This window comes from Microcaecilia unicolor, chromosome 9 (genome assembly GCF_901765095.1).
Source record: "Microcaecilia unicolor chromosome 9, aMicUni1.1, whole genome shotgun sequence".
Taxonomy (NCBI): Eukaryota; Metazoa; Chordata; class Amphibia; order Gymnophiona; family Siphonopidae; genus Microcaecilia; species Microcaecilia unicolor.
The window spans coordinates 134,763,989-134,784,885 of NC_044039.1; the positions used below are offsets into that span (position 1 = coordinate 134,763,989).

Below are 20,897 nucleotides of genomic sequence, written 5' to 3' on the forward strand. Positions count from 1 at the left end.
ATAAACTAGTACAATCAATGGTCCTAAGCCTTGCAGACTACTGCAACAGAATATATGCAGGATGCAAAGAACTCACTAAAAAAAAACTCCAGACCGCCCAGAACACAGCAGCCAGACTGATATATGATAAAACATGATTCGCCAGTGCTAAACCCCTTCGAGAAAAGCTCACTGGCTTCCAATCAAAGAACGGATCATCTTCAAAATCTGCACCTTAATCCACAAAATCATCTACAGCATAGTCCCAGGATACATGGAGGCATATTTTCAAAGCACTTAGCCTCCCAAAGTTCCATAGAAACCTATGGAACTTAGCCTCCCAAAGTGCTTTGAAAATATGCCTCATGATAGACCTCATTGATCTACCAACTAGAAATAGACTCTGATCAGCACGCTCATACCTAAACCTACATTACCCAAACTGCAAAGGGCTAAAATACAAAACAACTCACGCATCTAACTTCTCCTACATAAGCGCACAACTATGGAATGGACTCCCACTTGGAGTGAAAACAATACATAACTACCTATACTTCAGGAAATCTTTGAAATCCCACCTCTTCAAAAAAGATTATCCCACCGATCCAACATAAATCCCCACTCCCAGCAACACAAGATAATCTATGATCTTACTGGACAACTTACTATCCTCGACCCTATGACGCTTGAAACACTTCTACCTGTGACCATAACACAACCTTGTATTTGTTATCAACCGTAATGGCAATCGCCATTACGATACTTTGCAAGCCACATTGAGCCTGCAAATAGGTGGGAAAATGTGGGGTATAAATGTAACAAATAAACACTTCACACCAGAATCCATGCAACTTCTCAGGGCTGGTTTAATCTCTGGACCGGGTGAGGCTCTGGCCCAGGGCACCAGTGATTAAGGGTGCCAAAATACCCACCCTCTGATCTCACTTGGTCTACAGAGATCCTCCCCCCTCTGTCCAGTCTTTCTTCCCCCCACCCCAACAGGTCCAGCATTGCTCCCTGACTCCCTGGATCGTCTTCTGCTGTGTCCTGCCTCCTCTGACGCAATTTCCCGTGGGTAGGACGCAGCAGAGGGAAGACCCAGGGATTGGCCAAAGGCAGCCTGTCATGCTACTTATTGCTGCGCTGGGTGACTGACGTAACCTTTACAGGCCATGGAGGAGTGAGATAGGTGGTGGAGCAGTTCTGGACCCATGGGGAGGGAGACAGAGGAGGGGGAAAGAAAGACTGGAGGGGAGGGGGTGCCAGAAGCGTTTTGATGGGGGGATGGCTCCGCCAAAGCAACTTGTTCAGGGCGCCACCATCCCGTGAGCCAGCCCTTCAATTTCACGTATGACAAGTGGGAGGGTGGGGGATATGCTAACCAGAGAGTGACAGCAGATGGAATCCAGCCAACTCTAAATCGCTACCTAACCCTGCCCAGATGATGTGATTTTCTTGCAGCAGCCCAATGAATATATAATCTAGCTGTGGACTGTGGGTCGTGTCATGTCCATAACTATATGGGCACAGCATCCCATGTACTTCCCATACCTGAGGTGGCCAGCTTACCTTTGTAAATTAGTGTTTACTCATGTAAATGACATTGAATGCCACCCTCTGTTTGCTCAAATAGTTATTATATATAATATAAGAAGTGAAAGTAAATGTATGGGGAAATAGATGTTTGGTTTCCTTCATGAATTATGGAGAATTTTACATATGCAGAGAAGCTTGAATGCAGGGTGCGTCTTTTAGATGAGGTAAAATGAAATAAAGTTCCTATTTTTCATGGTATACCAAAAGATATCTATGTGAGCTGGCTGTCTCTCAAGGCTGTTGATCAAGTTAACAATATGCTAAAGATATTGGAGGCAAGAGAGCAGACTTCCATGAGACAAAGTTCAAATAATGCACTGTGAAAGATTGGCAACAACTTATAAACAGCATCTGATGAAGTAATCTTGCCCTCAAGCACAGGAGCCGACTCTGTGGATGCTTGAGCACCCCCAATATTGAGAAATTTCCTTGGGGACGGGTTATTTCCATTGGGCTTAGCACCCCCAAAAATTTTTGAAAAGTTGGCTTCTATGCCCTAAACTAGTCTGTAAGGTGTGTCAGCCTCTAATTTTTGTGATTCCTGACATGGCTATTCCTCTAAAAGGTTTCAGAGAATGCCTTTTGACTCTCTTCTTGTCAGATGCTGCACACGTGATGTGGTTCGAGAAGACTCATGTCTGGCTCCTCTTCCTGGAGAAGAATGTTATTTACCCCTTGATTGTCCTTAATGAGCTCAGCAGTAGCGCCAAGGTCATTACCATCCCAAAGAACCTGGATAAAGAGTAAGCATAAAAGGCTGGAATTGTCTGAATAAATTGCATTGCTGGACTAATCAGATCCTTAAGTATTGCTTTTACTTTTCATAAGTGCATTAACTGTTTCTCGTTTTTTTCTTGAGACCTTTCTTCTTCCTAATGTTTGGATTATTACTGTTAATCCTAAACATCACATGACATGGAACTTGAGACTCATCTAGACACTTACACTAAATTCTTTTTTTTTTCATTTATATAAAGTCTTTATTGAACATTCATGCATTACATTTTGTGCAAGACAAAATCCATCAGTGCAGTTGTACAAATATATTCATGTGACAAACTATCCAACAAGATGCTTTCTATATTATAACAACATTCAAAAAGAAAAAGAGACCCCATCTGTTGACTTTTTTTTTTTTTTTTTTCCCCTCCCCCCCTCCCCTCCCCGTCCCTTCCCCTCCCCCCCCTCACCACCATGTAGGGATTACATTAAACTTTTCCGGCCTTACATTTGCACCGGCTTAGCTCTAGGTTATATTCGCATCATTGAGAGAGAATTTCCAGGTCAAATACCATTTACTCTTTTGATGTTTCCGCTCTGCTACAAGTCTCTCCATTTCACACACATATCGCAATTTGTTATGCCACTTCGCAATCGGTGGAACCCCAGCTTGTTTCCAATGCGAGGCTATTACTACTCGGGCAGCCCCCACCGCCTGCCTCACCAGTGCTTGTTGATATGTTGTAAGACCTGCTACCTTTATAGAAAAAAGAAAAACCTCAGGGGCCCAAGCAATTGAACGGCCTACCCAATGTTGCAGCCTGCTGTGGACAGCCTTCCAAAAGGCCTTCACTTTGATACAGCTCCACCACACATGTCCCATTGTACCTTTTTGACCACACCTCCTCCAACACAGCCCCGTCAAATCCGGGTATATGCGCTGAAGGCGGTCCGGGGTAAGGTACCATCTGTACAGCACCTTCACCGCATTCTCCTTAAGCGGAACATGAATTGACACCTTCGCCACTGCCCGTTCTATTCTCTCCCACCGGGCCTCCCCCAGAGCCACGCCAAGCTCCCCTTCCCAGCCTTTCCTATGTTTGCTGTAGCAGGGTGCCCGCCGACATATACAACCATATATGCTCCCAATCAATCCCCGTGACATATGGAATTTTTCACAAATTTCCTCTAATGGTGTTTTCTCCCGCTTGATGACCCGTGTGATTGCCTCAGTCTGGAGGAAATGTGCCAGCTGACGATAGGCGAACTCATCCCTCTCCTCCACAGGGTGCCTAGCCTGTAATGCTGAGAAAGAGATTAGGGATTCAGCCTCGTACAGTTGCCCCCACGTTTTCACACCCAGTTCATACCATCTAGTGAAAGTCCCTTTCTCATTGCCAGGCATGAACAAGGGGTTGTATGCTATTGGGGACAGACGTGACAAAACACACTTACTCTGTGGAAATATGCTATCCCAATAGTGAAGGGTTACACCTACTGCCGGGCATTCATGCTCATCCAGCGATCTAAAGGGGCGTGGCAGCCACATGAGTGCCTCCAGCGGCTTAACACCGACTGAGTACTGCTCAAGCTGCACCCACTGCCTATCTGGATATGCCTGATACCACTCGATTGCCGCCTTGCCCTGTGCCGCCCGGTAATACCATGTGAGGTTTGGAACTCCCATCCCTCCCCTCTTCCTTTCTTGATAAAGGAGGGCGCGCGACAGCCTAGGTCGCTTTCCTGCCCAGACGAAGCGCACTATACGATCCTGCAACATCTTAAGGAATCGTCTGGGCATCAACACAGGCAGCACTTGGAACAAGTACAGGAGACGAGGGAGAACATTCATTTTTACAATAGCTATCCGTCCAAACCATGAAGCCTCCAAGTCCCCCCACCGCTCCATATCTGCCGCTATGTTCCTTGCCAACCCTTTATAATTAGCCGAGAAAAGCTCCGAAAGGTCGGAGGTCAAGTTGACCCCTAAATATCTGATTTGCTTTTTAGCCCATTTGAAAGGAAAATTCGCCTTCAGGGACTCCACCTCCTCCCCACTCAGCGTCACATTCAGTGCTTCTGACTTGGCCATATTCACCCTGAACCCCGATACTGCCGAGTACTCTTCGATAAGCTGATTGAGTTTTGGAAACGTGACTTGTGGGCGTGTTACATACAACAAGACATCGTCCGCGAATAGAGCTAATTTATGTGTCCTTTCCATCACTCTAGCTCCCGAGATTTCCGGATCGAGCCTCAGGTACGATGCGAATGGCTCCATAACCATGGCGAATAAAAGGGGGGACAAAGGACAGCCCTGTCTTGTGCCTCTAAAGAGCTGGAACAACTCCGAGTTACCTCCGTTAACTCTCACGCATGCACTAGGGGACGTGTAAAAAGCCTGTACCCAAGCTCTAAACTGCACCCCAACACCCATAGTCTCCAATACTTTATACATGAAGGTCCAATGGACCCGATCGAAAGCTTTTTCGGCATCCAGGCTAAGAAGACACAGGGGCTTCTGGTTTCTTTTAGCAAGATACATAAGGTCCAACGTTCGCCTGATATTATCCATAGCCTTCCGATGAGCTACAAAGCCCACCTGGTCCAGATGTATGAGGACCGGGAGCAGGGGTGCTAACCTATTCGCTAATACTTTTGCCAGAATTTTAACATCGGCATTTAAAACTGAGATGGGCCTATATGAACCACAGTCCTCGTGATCCCTGCCCGGTTTGGGTAATACTGCTATCCAGGCCTCCATCATGGTTGGAGGCAGGGTCTTCCCCAGTACTACCTGATTAAACATATCTGCAAGAAGTGGCGCCAACTCAGCTGCAAACCTCTTACTTACACTAAATTCTTGAATAGATATTGTGCTGTTATGTATTGTGACAGACTTCTGCAACACAGGAAGTCTGATTACTATTACTATTAAACATTTCTGTAGCACTACTAGACTTACGCAGCGCTGTACATTATTTTCAAACTGTCACACAGAGAGCCAGTGGAGAAAGGGAGTCTAGAACTCAGATTTCAGATATTCTTTCAGTACTAGCCCACTGCACTAATCATTTGGCTGCTACTTTTCCAAAATTGGGTGTGAACTAATGATCACAAAAAATAAGCATCTGACAATTACTATTCTTCCCTGGAGCAATATATAAGTTGGGGATTCCTACATTTCTAGTGAGTGTGCAATGCTTGTACATATTGAATGGGCTTCTAGAACGGTGGAGGAAAGAGAGAGACCTTTCAGATCAATTTTAAGAGTCTTCTGCAGTCTCCTTCCTTTTCATCTTCAGTTACTTGCCTATGCAAAATAGGGTTGCCACACGTATAGGATCAGGTATTGGGTTGTAGAGTAAGCTACTAACCTGCTCAAGAGCATACTTTAGGGGACTCCAACAGGATCCAGTGTCCATGTATTGTAGGATACAACTTTATTGTGTGGTCGATAATTATGACTTCTCTTCCTAGATGTTCATTGTTTGAAAGTTTAGGGATTTTTATTTACCATTATTGCATATTTCTATAGTATTGCTAGACGTAAGCAGTGCTGTACATGAACACAAAAAATGATCCTTGCTTGGCAATCAGAAAAATAGGGGTTTATCTATGTATTCATTATTTTAGGAAAAAAAAGTGGCTTTTGGGTGGATTCCAAGTAGATTATATTCAATGATTGGAACCCCCCCCCCCCCTCCCCTAAAAACAAAAACAACAAAATCATCTAGCCTTGGATTGCCTTTCTCTCTTCTCCAAGCCTCGGTAAGATCAGCCACAACCCATCCCCTCCTTTTTCTGTAAGGCCCAGTAACATCAACCACAGCTTCCCCAAGGCCCAGGCCCAGTATCACCATCCCCACCTACATTTTAGAGAATGGAGGGAGCTTTTTTCTTTGCTTTAATGCGCCACTTTGCCTATCTCTTCTGCTGGCACTGCAGGAGGATTTAGAATGTGAGAACGATGATTCACCATGAGACCTATGCTGGCAAAAGAGACAGGCAAAGCAGAACCAAGCGACAGCAGCAAAAAGAAAAACAAAAAACAAGCTCCTGCTGGTAGAAGGAGACACCAGTAGCAGGTGGCCCACTTAAACATCTATTTTATTTATTTATTTATCGCTTTGTTGAAGGAATTCACTCAAGGCGGTGTACAGTAAGAATAGATTAAACATGAACAACAGACAATTACAGCAGTAAAAAATTTAAAAACGATGCAAAGTATGGCATGGTATACTATTTACAATGTCAACACGATACGTAATCTAGCCATGAATGCAGCTACTTGATGACATTAACTGCCTAAGGAGGAAGGCAGTTAGATAAATAGAAAACCCAATTTCCCCATCAGCGGGAGGAAGAGGAGAAGGTTAAAGCCCCAAGTATACTTCAGTACTGGCATTATGAAAACTGTTTTTCTTTCATTTTCTCACCACTTTTGTTGCCTTTTCAGATTTGGTGCGTTAATGATCACTATCGCAGGTCTGAAACTACTTAGATCTTCCTTCAGCAGTCCAACCTGTCAGTACGCTACTGTCATCTTCACAGTGCTGTTCTTCACCTTTGATTACAAAGCTTGGTCTGAGACACTATTGCTAGATCTCTTCTTCATGTCCATACTATTCAGTAAGGTAAGTCCATATAGAAACGTACTCAAATCATTCTCAGTTACTTGCAGTCTAATTGGCATACTAGGCAGGGTGCTTTCCTTTGCCTGTTGTCACATTCTCTGTTTTTGGGGCTGGTGAAGCTAATACTGTTGCTTTCCAATGAAAGTACGAGTTATTGAGAGCTCTGCTTGTGAGGTGTTAGGTAATGGAAAATGAGGAACCTGGCTGAAAAGAGCTGTAAAATAGCTCCGAACAAGAAAACATGTGAAAAAGTTAGCCATACTCTGGATTTTTATACTTAGTATAAAATGTGGCTCTTACGTATCTAAAGTAATTTTTTTTTCTTCTCCTAGCTTTGGGAACTCTTTTATAAATTACGGTTTGTGTACACATACATTGCTCCCTGGCAGATTACATGGGGATCTGCTTTCCACGCTTTTGCCCAACCCTTTGCTGTTCCCCGTATCCTTCAAATGTTTATATCTCTGATTTGTTAGCTTTCTTATGGATATGCTGATGCTTGTTTCATCCAGGGTTAATTTGTATAAGGTGAACTTGTATGTGTTTTTGTCCGTTTTACTTAATATTAGCCATGCTGCAGCAGTACACATAAGATCTTAAGAACCAGTGATGAAATTTTTCATGTTTGAGTAAGTCTAAATCTTGAAAATGTACATTGATAGAAATGGAAGAACAAAATGATAGGATATATCACTTTAAATTTCAGAAGGTGAAATGAAGGAACTTAAACACAAAATATAATTTTTAAATATGAAACATTCAATTTGCTCAGAAGATTAAACTAGTTGATTCTGATAGAGCAGTAAATAAATTGTACATAGATGCTTTTGGTATGTATTGGATTGCCTTGCCAAAAAGGGCATGTGTTCTAATAAAAATGGAATCTTATGCAGCATTCACCCCATACTTTAAGCTGATGTATTTCCCTGAGCATCAGGTGGTGAAAGGTATGCATTTTTGTTTTACACTTTATTTATCCCTGATATGTAGACTGCCCTACTTACAGAAGATGTTTAATATAATTTCCTTAACTAGCTGCTGTTTAGATTCTGCAATGTTGTTTGTCCAGGCTATGATATCTGCTTTCTTCTCTACTCCACTGAATCCCTTTCTTGGAAGTGCTATATTCATCACTTCATATGTCCGTCCAGTCAAGTTCTGGGAGAGAGACTACAAGTGAGTGAATCCCAAACAGTACTGCTTGTATTAATGACTTTTTAGAACATGAGAAAATCCTGCAGTCAGACCAAGGTCCATTACGCCAACATCTTTATCTCCGATGGAGGCCAATCCCAGTCACAAGTACACACCAGATCCTGAAAAGATCTACTTCTTTTCAGATCATTTCCAGGGATGACAGTGGCTCTCCCAGGTCTACTTGGCTAATAATTTTTTATGGACTTTTCCTCCAAGAACTTGTCGAACCATCTTTTTTTTTTTTTTTTTGCCCTGCTATAGTTATTGGCTTTAACCACATCCTCTGGCAAAAGGTACCACAGTTTAATTATGTGCTATTTGGAAAAAAAACCCACTTTCTGTAATTGTGTTTGATAACTAGCAAAAAAAAAAATAAAGTAGACTGATTCTTTTCACTACTGGTAGGTCAAAGTTCCAAGAAAACTCCCTCTCCTGTTTTTAAAGAGCCTATAATCACAAGAACTGCATTTTCCCTGATAAGCTCACTATTTCAGTGGTTGCAGTTCTGTGTTGCCAAGTAGAAAACATTTGATGACAGTTTGTGTTGGAAAAAGCTCTACATTTCTGGGCCTTGTTTGGCATCCTGCTCTTCTTCCAGCAGACAATAACAACTTCATGATTAAATGAGATGATCTGTGTGAAAATGTCTTGAATAACATAGCTCCCCTCAAATCTACATCCAAACTAACCCAGAAAATTTCACCTTGGTTTAATCAATCTATCCTTCTTTTTTTTTTTTTGTTTTTGTTTTTTTTGAAATATTTTTATTAATGTATGGTGCCATTAACATTACAACTTGTTCCATTTACACAAACATAACACTTTCATGAAAACAACGTCTTCAAATACAGCTTGCCCCCTTCCCAGAAAAAACCACAATGACCTCCATAACAATTTTATGTTTATATCCCCTCCCATCCCACCCCCCCTCCCCCCCTCTCCTCCTGCCCCCTATCCTCCCCTCTCCCCCCCAAATGGATGTTTCTCTTATTTACACGCTTACTCTAGGAACCTAGACCAGGAATCTTCTGGCAGAGCAAGGTACGAGTTCTCCCCCACAGATCTCGATATTGGCGGTTCCTCAGGGAAACAGCAGATTTAAGTGATATGCCTACCCAATAACACATATCTAGCATGCAGTTCTTCCATATTGCTAGATCCGGGGGCTCCTCATCGACCCATTTTTTTAATATGCATTTCTTCAATATGATCATGGTCAACAGTACAAATTGGGACTGAGCACTTCCCAACCCTTGTTCTCGGAGCGAATCCCCGCAGCCCATCAAAGTAACCGAATACTTCCACTCCACTGTACGTTGCAAAATTTCTTCTACCAATCCCAACACCCCGACCCACAGAGCATGCAGTGAAGGACACTCCATAAAGGAGTGTAGAAAAGTGCCCGCACTCCCCTTACACTTATTACACATGTCATCTTGCCACATCCCCAACACCTTCCCTCTGGATTTAGTGATATGTACCCTATGGAGGGTTCTATACTGTATGTCCTGAAGGGAAGCGTTCGGGGTGATCCTTCTCAAATTATTAAAGACTGCTCCCAGGCGTTCCACTGTGATGTCTTCTACTACCTCCCTGCTCCATGTCTCCGCTAAATGTGTCATATGTGATGCTTTCTGATGATCTCTAATCATTTGATGCCACCTTGCCAGCCCATTACATGGCGAACTTGTTTGTAGAAAAAGGTGATCTAATTTAGTAAACCGAACTACCGTCCGACTCCTGCGCTCCTCACTCAGCACATAATCTCGCACCTGTAGGTATGCAAAGAATTGGGAGCCAGCAAGCTGCAGTTCATTTTTAACTGTTTCAAACGTTTGGAAAACTCCATCCTCCTCTCTTCTAAGTTGGCCTATAAATCTACAGCCTTTTTCCCGCCACCTGGTAAATACCGACATTCCCATTCCTGCCGGGAAGTCCATGTTCCCCACTAATGGCATAAATGGGCTAGTCCCCTTGTCTGCATCCCCATGCCCTCTCCACCATCTCCAAGCCCGTTGTAACGCAGCCACATATGGGTTTTCCACTAACTTCCTCGCCCCCCACAATGCCCAAGATTCTAAGACCGCAAAAGGATCGTTCGGCCTACACCAACTCTCCCAGAAACCTTGTAAGGCATAGTGTCCCTCTCCCGACATCAGTTCATGTATCCACCGCATTAACGCTGCTACGTTATATCTCCTCAAATCCGGAAGTCTAAGTCCTCCTTGTGCTCTGCTCTGTATCAACTTAGCAAAGGCAATCCTAGGGCATTTGGCATGCCAGATAAAAGTACCAACAATACTGCGATACTTTTTCTCCTCTCCCCTTCGCACCCACAGCGGGAGCATTTGTAATGGGTATAAAAGCTTAGGCAGTAGCACCATCTTAACCAGCGCTGTCCTTCCCATGAAATTTAAAGGCAAGTCTCTCCATTTTTGACATTTTTCTAGTTCTTCCAGCCGGCTTACCAGATTTCTTTTATACACCCAGGCCTGATCCGCACTAAGATATACCCCTAAATATTTAATACCATCCGTGGCCCAGCGTAATGGGAAGTTCTGCGAGTCTCTACACCGACATCGACCGCTTACGGGGAGCGCTTCTGATTTCTCAAAGTTGATGCTGAGACCCGAGAAGGTCCCAAAGGCCCGGATAAGTTGCATCGCCAAAGGTAGAGTTCTAGTCGCCTCATCCAGTAATAATAGCATATCGTCTGCAAATAAATTTATTTTGTATTCCTCTCCTCCCACTCTTATGCCTTTGAGACTCGCCTCTTGTCTAATTCTAGCTGCCAGAGGCTCCAGCGTTAAAATGAATAATAACGGTGACAACGGGCATCCCTGCCTGGTTCCGCCCCCCAAAGAGAAAACCTCTGTCAAAGAGCCATTTATAAGAATTTGAGCTGTCGGTGAGCTATACATAGCTCGGACCCAAGCCAGAAACTCCCCCTGGATGCTGAAGCGCTCCAAAATCCAGAACATATATTTCCACACCACCTTATCAAACGCTTTCTCGGCATCCAGGCTAGCCAAAACCGCGTCCCCCGTCCGTCCTTTCCCCTCCATTAGGATCCGACTCACTTTCAATATGTTTGCCGACGCAAATCTACCCTTAACAAAGCCCACCTGATCTGGATGCACCAGACAGGGGACCACCCGTCCCAATCGGTCCGCCAACACCGATGCCAAAATCTTTACATCTTGGTTCAAGAGGGAGATTGGTCTGTACGAGCCCACCAACTCCCCGTCTTTCCCTGGCTTGGGGAGTACCACTATGTGTGCATGATTCAACACTGGTCCCAGACTACTCTGCTCTCTGATGTCCTCACACATAGCAATAAATGGATCTACTATCATATCCTGAAGGATTTTATAATATTCCACTCCCAGCCCGTCTGGACCCGGTGCCTTTGCCAACAGGATGCGCTTGATTACAATCTGAACTTCCTTCCCTCGTATTGGAGCGCTCAGCATCCTCTGTTGCTCCTCTGATACAGTAGGCAGTCCCACCCCCTCCAGGAATTCCCTGCATTTATCCTCAGAGAATGACCCTTCCTTGTATAGCGCTGAGAAAAAATTTACAAACTCCCTTTTAATAGCCGGAAGTGTAGCACAAATCTGCCCATTCTTGTCTCTAATTTTACTGATAAATTTCCTGGCAGGCCTCTGGTTTACTAGAGACGCTAACATCTTACCTGTTTTGTTGCCCCACCGATGTAACTTGTATTTATACAAATTGACATTGTAAATCGCCTCCTCGTCCAGGACCTCCTGTATTTCTTTCCTACACTCCATGTAAGCCTGCCGTTTACCTATAGAGGAGCAACCAATAAGGGCCCTTCGCGCCTCCCGCAGCTTCATGGTTAGATCTTTAAGTTTCATCCCTCGTTTTTTATTTTTCGAGGCCACGTATGAAATAATTTTCCCTCGCAACACGGCCTTCGCCGCCTCCCAGAATATCCTCGGGCTCACAGATTGCTCTTCATTATCGGTTTTATATTCCAGCCAGCTCTTCCTTAAATAAGAGCAAAATTCCCTACTCTGATATAAAGCCGGGTTCAACCTCCAGCGGGCTGGACCCTCCCTGCTCCCCCATGCCCACTCTGCCCAAACGGGGGCGTGATCAGACACATCTGGCTCTCCAATTCCCGACCTCACCGATGCCAAACCTACCGAGTGGGAGACAAGCAGGTAGTCAAGACGGGAGTGGGCTCCATGAGGGTGGGAAAAAAATGTGTAATCAGTATCTTCTAAGTGTTGTTGCCTCCAAACATCCACCAAATCTAATTCTCTCATGAGAAAGTTCACCCCTTTATCTTCGTAATCCTTTTCTGCTTTCCTTGGGGGTTTGCAATCTATTGACGGGTCACTGGTAATGTTAAAGTCCCCCCCTACAACAAGTTGGTAATTGTCTAGAGACATCAACCTAGCTGCCAACAAGGTGAAAAATTTATGACAATACACATTTGGAGCATATACATTACAAAGCCCCACCTTAATCCCCTGTAGCACTCCTGCCACTATCAAAAATCGCCCTTCTGGATCCTGATACATTGTATGTAAGTCAAAAGCAATAGATTTTCTGATTAGAATAGCCACCCCCCGCTTTCGCCCATTGTATGATGCATAATATATGTCCCCAACCCAGTCCTTCTTCAATTTCAGGTGTTCTAACCTGCTGAGGTGAGTCTCTTGAATCATGGCCACGTCAGCTTTCTGACGTTTCAGAGCCTGCAAAATTTTTGTTCTCTTTACTGGAGAGTGTACTCCATCTACATTCAATGATATAATTTTAATATTAGCCATGCATCTTCCTTTGTCTCCAAGCAGCGTGAGAGTGTATTCCTCGTGTGGCCCAAGGGCTTCCCAGCTGAGCCCTCGGTAACCAGAGACATTGCTCTTGCCCCTCTCCCCCCCCCCGTGCCTCATACCATCCTCGTACCTCTCATACATTTGCCACTCCTTCAGTCCTAGAGTTAACCAAAGAAACATCCAGTAATAAACCCACCCTCCCACCCTCTCCCCCTTCCCCCCCTGCTCAGTCCTCCCCCTACCCGCCTCCCTACCCCTTTCTCCAACCCCCAAACCCCTCTTCCCTCCCTTCCCCTGCCCTCCCTCTGCACACATCATATTCCATTGTTCCATCATCCAGACCCACAGCCATGCACCTCTTTCCCCCCAACCCATCATTACCAACTCAATTACCCCGCATCCACCTCCCCCTCCCGTAGAGTATGTACCCCTCTTCTGACACTAACCTATGTGTGCCCTTACTCTTCCTTACCTCATGCTCTAAAACTACTGAGTAGCTCAAATATACCACAACCATTTGCAGTACATCAAAAGAAGATAGAAATGAGAAAAAGAGACAAGAAGAAGAAGAAAAAAAAAAAAAAAAAAAAAGGGGGAATATTAATCAGAATTGTAACATTGCATACAGAACAACTAACACAACTTCAACAGTATGGAGCTTTGTCTGTGTAACCTCTGCTGGGACCGATTTGAGATCATAGCTTATGAATGCTATCTCCAGCAGTCCCACCCGGTCTTCTGCATCCACCTTCTGGTGTCCATGCTCCATTCTGTACTCAGGATCCACCATCTCTTTCAACGACAACATCCCCGGTCTTTCTGATCCTTTAACCTATGCGCGTTTCCTCTTCTTCACTTGTACACGTTTATACACCTCAGGCGCCTCACACTTACAAAGGTCCACAGTCCCACCTCATGCACTGATCAAATCCTCTGCTTTTATAGCTTCTCCACAAACTCTGCCAGCTCTTTGGGATCGGTAAAGAAGAGTACTTTATTATCCTGTACAATCCGCACTTTAGCAGGAAACATCAAGGCAAATTTCACCCCTCTGTCAAAGAGCCTTTTGCAGTGCTGTCCCATCTTCTTTCTCTGTTCCGAGACTGCTGCTGAGTAGTCCTGAAAAAGCATCAATTTATACCCCTCATACTCCAAGCTTTTCTTCTTTCTAAAAGCCTGCAGGATCAGTTCTTTCTCTGCATAATTAAGTACCTTCACAATCACTGTCCTGGGCCGCTTTTCTCCTTCCTTCAACACACCTATTCTGTGAACCCTCTCAATCTTCAGAGCACCCTCAGCCATTTGAAGCTCCAGCTGCTCCGGTAGCCATTGTTCCACTAATTGCCTTAAATCTCTGTCCTTAACTGATTCAGGGATGCCAACAATGCGAATGTTGCTCCTCCTGCTTCTATTTTCTTGGTCATCTACCTGCTATGCCAGCCTCTGGCATTTCTGTTCCAGTACAGCAATTCGGGCCTCCGCGGTCTCCATCTTGTCCTCTTGCAGGGACACTCTTTCTTCAGCCTGCTGCAGCCTCGTGCTTTGCCGCTCCACCGACTCACGAATCTGCTCCACTGAGGCTTGAAACTTGGAGAGCTTCTCTTCCAGTATAGCCGTGACCTGTTGGATGAGCCCCTGCATTGTATCTGCAGATTGGCTCGTCACCTCCGCGATCTCTTTCGCCGCCGCCATCTTGGGGCTTCCGTCCAACACACGTGGTTTTTGTGGGCGCTGATTTTTCGCTGGCATACCAGCCATCTACCTGCACACTGGAATTGCAACCACCGCAGACGAGAGCCCTTGGTTTCCGCTATTATTACAGGTATTTTCTGTGCCAGCTGACGGGGTCTATGCGGGTTAACTTTTAAGACTTAGAAGGAGGCTGGAGCGGAGTCGATCTTCGGAAATCCGCTCAGCAGCGCTGCATCACGTGACCTCTATCCTTCTTTTGTAAAGGAAATGTAGAAAACTGGAAAGAAAGTGGGCTAAAGACAAATCAAATGAAAACAGTTTAACTTGGAAAATTGCCATCATAAGTATTGCCATACTGGGAAAGACCAAAGGTCCGTCGAGACCAGCATCCTGTTTCCAACAGTGGCCAATCCAGGTCACAAATACCCGGCAAGATCCCAAAATGTACAAAACATTTTATACTGCTTATCCCAGAAATAGTGGATTTTCCCCAAGTCCATTTAATAACGGTCTGTGGACTTTTCCTTTAGAAAGCCGCCTAAACCTTTTTTTAAACACCGCTAAGCTAATCGCCTTTACCACATTCTCTAGCAACGAATTCCAGAGTTTAATTACACGTTGAGTGAAGAAAAAATTTCTACGATTCGTTTTAAATTTACTACATTGTAGCTTCATCGCATGCCCCCTAGTCCTGGTATTTTTGGAAAGTTTGAACAGACGCTTCACATCTACCCCTTCAACTCCACTCATTATTTTATAGACCTGTATCATATCTCCCCTCAGCCGCCTTTTCTCCAAGCTGGTATGCAGATCTCTTTCATGCATATATATTGTAGATATCCTGAAAACCTGACTGGCTAGAGAAGCACTGGTCTAGAGAACAGTTATTTAAAACAGAGTTCCAATTTTTAACCAAGTCTTTATCTAAATCATCTTGGGCTCTTTCAATATATGAAGACCTCTTGGGATCTTTTTTACTCTATTTCAAGTAGTTCTGCCCAAACATCACTTACTCGACCATTTCCTCCCAGCGATCAGTCTGTTCTATATTATCCATCTTGTTGAAGATCAATGCTTTTGGGATCATGCTTTCATTAAAACTTAATAGATTTTCTCATGGAGAGAGTTCTATAATCTCAAATAAGTCAGAAAGTCAACAATGGAGGAGGCAAGGTTTTACAAAAATATGGTAAAATACATATAGTTGGTTTTTAATAAAGTTTTATTTATTCTATTAACCCTCAAAGCAGAAATATATATAATATCCATTATTAAATCTTGTCACTAGTGCACTCTGTTTTTAGTTTAATATATCTGGCTGTCCTTGAGGACTTACAAAAAGACCTGTTAACAGGTAAGCAACTCTAGCCCTGTTTCCCCTCATCCTGAAAATTCCTTTACTGAATGTAGGGAAAAGTATGTGTATTGTGAAACAATGTGCATCCTTTTACTTGAAGGCAGTGTGGTCAGATTTTAGACACCATTTGCACAAATAACCACTATCCATATATAAATGGTGCTTGAAATTTGTCTTCTCCACTGGCATCCAAAAATTGACATAGTTAGAATTTTGTCCAAGCTCTGTAGAATCTGCAAACGTTTGCCACTATTTAAATGGAAAGTGTTTCATGTTTTTCAGCACCAAGCGTGTGGACCATTCAAATACGAGGTTGGCTTCCCAGCTTGACAGAAATCCAGGTAATCTCCATTATCACCACCATGCACAGATAAGAAAGGAAATTCTTTAAAAACCTCAAGATTGAGTATTTATTAAATTACTATTATTCCATTTAATAATATGTTAATAATGTTAATATCTTAGTGACGAGTTAAAATGGTAGGACATGTATTTCTATATTAAAAAGTAGTAAGAAGGAAAAAAAACCACAAGTGTTATCCATACCCCAGTTATACCCATGTAACAGTCTGGGAGAAGGTGTGAGGGAGGGAGAAATGGAAGGATGAAGAGTGGGTGGGTTATTTGTTTTTGTGATTCAGTGAAATATTGAGGAATTTGGCTGATGTAAGTTGTTCCTGAGATATTAAAAACCAAATAAAGCATAATTTTAAAAAAACAGTAGTAAGAATATTATAATGAATAAATACTATATGGTTTATACATCTTTTGACTTGAAACAAGAGAGAGATCACACTTGTTGCATGCATATCAAGCTGTGTACACAGTGAGCTCATCTTTTTCCTCATAGTAAAACGTCTTTTCTGTGAGCTTGGCTGGCTGTGTAGTAAAATGGCAACTTTCTTCTGCCCTGCCAGAAAAAAAAGCCAAACTTCTTCCCTGGAACTGTAAAATGAGCTGACCACAATTGTATACATGTAAGGGAGCTGGAAAACCTTGCCTGATTTGCCATTTTGCATGGATGAGTTCTTAACATTTTTAATGGAAAAGCAGAACTATCATTCTTAATATTTTGCTTCATAGAATTCTCTTCTTTAATAGCTGGTTTTTTTTTCTAAATCTTGGCTATTTTTTAACCATATTATTGGCCATGATAAAATATGATAGTGCTTAAATAAAACAAAAAAGCCTACAAAAAATCCTACAGAGGAAAGGGAGTCTGTTCAGAAGTACAAACTAGTACATGCAGTGTAACAGACTAAGCAACTTAGCTGTAGCTCCAGGCTGGGAAGGATAGACCGGTCTGTGAATGGGCTCTTCTTAGCATCATGACCACCATAATTGGTACCTTGGGAAATTTTTCTTGCAGATACAAAATGGGGGAGAGGAATTGCTTTTATTTTGATTAAAGCTGATCAGGAGGGTGCATTTGCTAAATTTTTAATACATAGTAGATGACGGCAGGAAAAAAGACCTGCACGGTCCATCCAGTCTGCCTAACAAGATAAACTCATATGTGCTAATAATCTTTCATACCACCAACTATGTCATTTTGTATGTGACTTAACCTCCCTGACATCTAAAATCTGTTCCCAGTTGACTCCATTTTACATGAAGTCTTGATTTTCTGAGAAAAAATAGAACTGCAATTTAATGGATACAGGTAGCACTGCAGAACTGGCTCTGCTTGTCATGAAGTCAGTTGAGAAGCTTGTCTCAAGCTGATTCGAGATGAGCACTGTAGTAATCTCTATTTGCAAAAGCTTTTATAGACCTTAAATTAACATCAGTGAAAACAATTCAAGTGTTGTCTTTCCTGCTGTCTTCAATGTTGCTGCTTCAGGAATTATTTTTAAAATGGTAAAACCTGTGAGAACTAATGGGCAATTCAGCATTCTTTTTGCCTCAAGGTTAACCAGCTTCCTGAGAGAATGTCTGTCTTCAACATTTGTAAATGATTTTAAAACTTTGGGGTCTTTTCGGAGAAAAAGGTTGAAAGTAGCTTTTTCTTCAAGGATCATGAATAAGCCGTTTTCTGTTAGGGCATGATTATGTGTCTTTAAGAAATGGTTCACTTTCCCAGTTTTTCTATTTCTTAATTCTGTACCAGTATTGATAATTGCACATTTAGAAAAGTAAGATTATTTTAGGGTTATGCATAAAAATATTTCAAAAGTTCTTCCTGTACTCTTACGATCCAATAGATTTTAACCACAAAAATGTGTTCAGCCATTAGCTTTAAGTCTTTCAAATGAGTTGAGCACCAGGTATCTTTTGACTTCCACAACATATACTAATTACTTAAAATTCATTTATATTTATCACTGGAAACCAGGTCAAGAAATTTCATACTTGAGTGTATCTGTATGTTTAGTATCTTATGGATAAGCGATCGTTTTAAGGTCATTAAAGTTTTGGTTAATTTGTTTCTCCAGGTTCAGATGACAATAACCTCAATTCAATCTTTTATGAGCATTTGACCCGCTCCTTACAACACAGCCTATGTGGAGACCTTTTGCTGGGCCGCTGGGGAAATTATAGTACAGGAGACTGTTTCATTCTGGCATCAGATTATCTCAATGCACTTGTGCACCTTATAGAGATTGGCAATGGTTTAGTCACCTTCCAGCTGCGGGGACTTGAATTCAGAGGTAAAGCCTTAATACCTTTGTCAAACAGTGTGATATTTATAAAGATCTGGGTAGATGCCTTCAAAAGTTCACTATTTTATATTAATCATCTTGTGTTCCCCTCTATGCCTCCCAAAAGATTCCAGTAACATAATCCTTGTCCAAGACCTTGTTCTTCCATCCTTTGAAAACTTTATTATGTAGTCCCAGAATAAAATTTGCATTTCCCACACAACACGACTGTTAAGAACTTCCCAAAGCAACTGAAGGCCTGTGTTAAGGTTGGGGTGGACACTTTGAGCATTGACAGTGATTGCAAAATTGAGACATTGTTAATTGTATTGTTTGATGTTATTTTACTGTGAGTTTGAACATTTTTAATGCACAAAAATCTCTAGGTAGTAAGGATAAGATCTCAGTAACATCAGCATAGCTTAAGATAATTAAATGTTGTTTAATAGCAATATGTAAGTATGATGACTAAATAAGTACATGAAATTCAAAGCAGTTGCTGAGAAAACAGCAAATTCTAGGGAGTTACATTTTTATCTCACCCTATATAGTACTGCCACTTCTTCATACTATACAAAGGCCTGAATTATGGCTCGCACAGCATTCCTTGCATTCTCCATACGTAATAGGGTAATGACCAGTAAACAATCATTTTGACTTCTTGCTTGCCAAATCGAATACCCTAAATCTTTTCTGGCACCCTCAGAAACATCTCGGTTCTAGTGTGGCAGTGGGAACATCGGACAGTCTTGGTGGGTACCACCCTTCAATTCAGAAATTGCAATTTTTTTTTCTTTTAGCACGCGTGGAGGGGCATAATCGAAAGGGGCCGCCCATCTCTGGGAACGGCTGCGAGGAGGGGCGGTCCCAACCGTATTATCGAAAAAGATGGGTGGCCATCTTTTCTTTCGATAATACAGTTGGGGCCGGCCAAATGCCTAGGATTTGGGTGGATTTGAGATGGCCGGCCTCTGTTTTCGGCGATAATGGAAACCGAAGGCGGCCATCTCAAAAATGAACACATTCAAGGCATTTGGTCGTGGGAGGGGCCAGGATTCGTAGTGCACTGGTCCCCCTCACATGCCAGGACACCAACCGGGCACCTTAGGGGGCACTTTTAAAAATAAAAACAAAACATTAAAATATCTCCCAGGTGCATAGCTCCCTTACCGTGGGTGCTGAGCCCCCCAAATCCTCCCCCAAACCCACTCCCTACAACTCTACACCATTACCATAGCACTTATGGGGGAAGGGGGGCACCTAGATGTGGGTACAGTGGGTTTGGGGGGGGGGGTTGTAGGGCTCCCATTTACCACCACAAGTGTAACAGGTAGGGAAGGGTTGGGCCTGGGTCCACCTGCCTGAAGTGCACTGCACCCACTAAAAACTGCTCTAGGGACCTGCATACTGCTGTGATAGAGCTGGGTATGACATTTGAGGCTGGCATACAGGCTGGCAAAAAAAGTTAAAGTTGTTTTTTTTTTTTTGGTGGGAGGGGGTTGGTGACCACTGGGGGAATCAGGGTAGGTCATCCCTGATTCCCTCTGGTGGTCATCTGGGCAGTTTGGACACTTTTTTGGGACTTGGTCGTGAAAAAAAAGGGTCCAAAAAAAGCAGACCAAATTTTCACTACGGCCACCCTTCTTTTTTTGATTATCGGCCGAGGGCGGCCATCTCTTAAGCACGCCCCTGTCCAGCCCTTGTCCCACCTTCGCTACCCTTCTGACACGCCCCTCTGACACGCCCCCGGGAACTTTGTTCGTCTCCGCAACAGACTGCAGTTGGGGGTGCCCAAAATCGGCTTTCGATTATACTGATTTGGGCACCCAGGGGAGAAGGGCAGCCATCTCCCGATTTGGGTTGGAATATGGCCGCCCTTCTCTTTCGAAAATCAGCTGGATAGGTTACTTCTATGTATTTTTACCTCTTGAGTTTTTGTTTTTACTTACTGCCCTATTTCCTGATTTGATTGACTCAGTCAGTTGTATTTCCTGTTTGATTTGTAAAATAGTTTAATAAATTTCAAATGGAGAAAGTGTGATAACCTCCCCCGTTCAATAAAAGCTGCTTGTCATGGTACAAAACCATATGTATCCACCACCACCCTGTTCCCATTTTTTATTTCCCTGTTCCAAGTTGAGCACCAGTGGTGCATGGTCAGATATTGTAATGTTCCCTACTTTGCTGTCTTTGCCAAAAACAGTCCTGTTATTAACACCTAATCTGATCGTGAATAACTTTTGTGAGGGTGTGAGTAGAAGGCTTC

At 43.1% G+C, this 20,897-nt stretch overlaps 1 protein-coding gene across 1 annotated transcript in view; it reads left to right on the plus strand.

Moving 5' to 3' along the window:
* The window catches only part of PCNX1 (pecanex 1), a 269,570-nt gene that overhangs the window by 207,796 nt on the left and 40,877 nt on the right, over positions 1-20,897 (plus strand). The window contains 6 exon segments of the mRNA XM_030213968.1: positions 2,177-2,318; positions 6,755-6,932; positions 7,265-7,373; positions 7,979-8,108; positions 16,272-16,330; positions 18,425-18,640. Of these exon segments, the coding sequence (XP_030069828.1) occupies positions 2,177-2,318; positions 6,755-6,932; positions 7,265-7,373; positions 7,979-8,108; positions 16,272-16,330; positions 18,425-18,640 (834 nt within the window).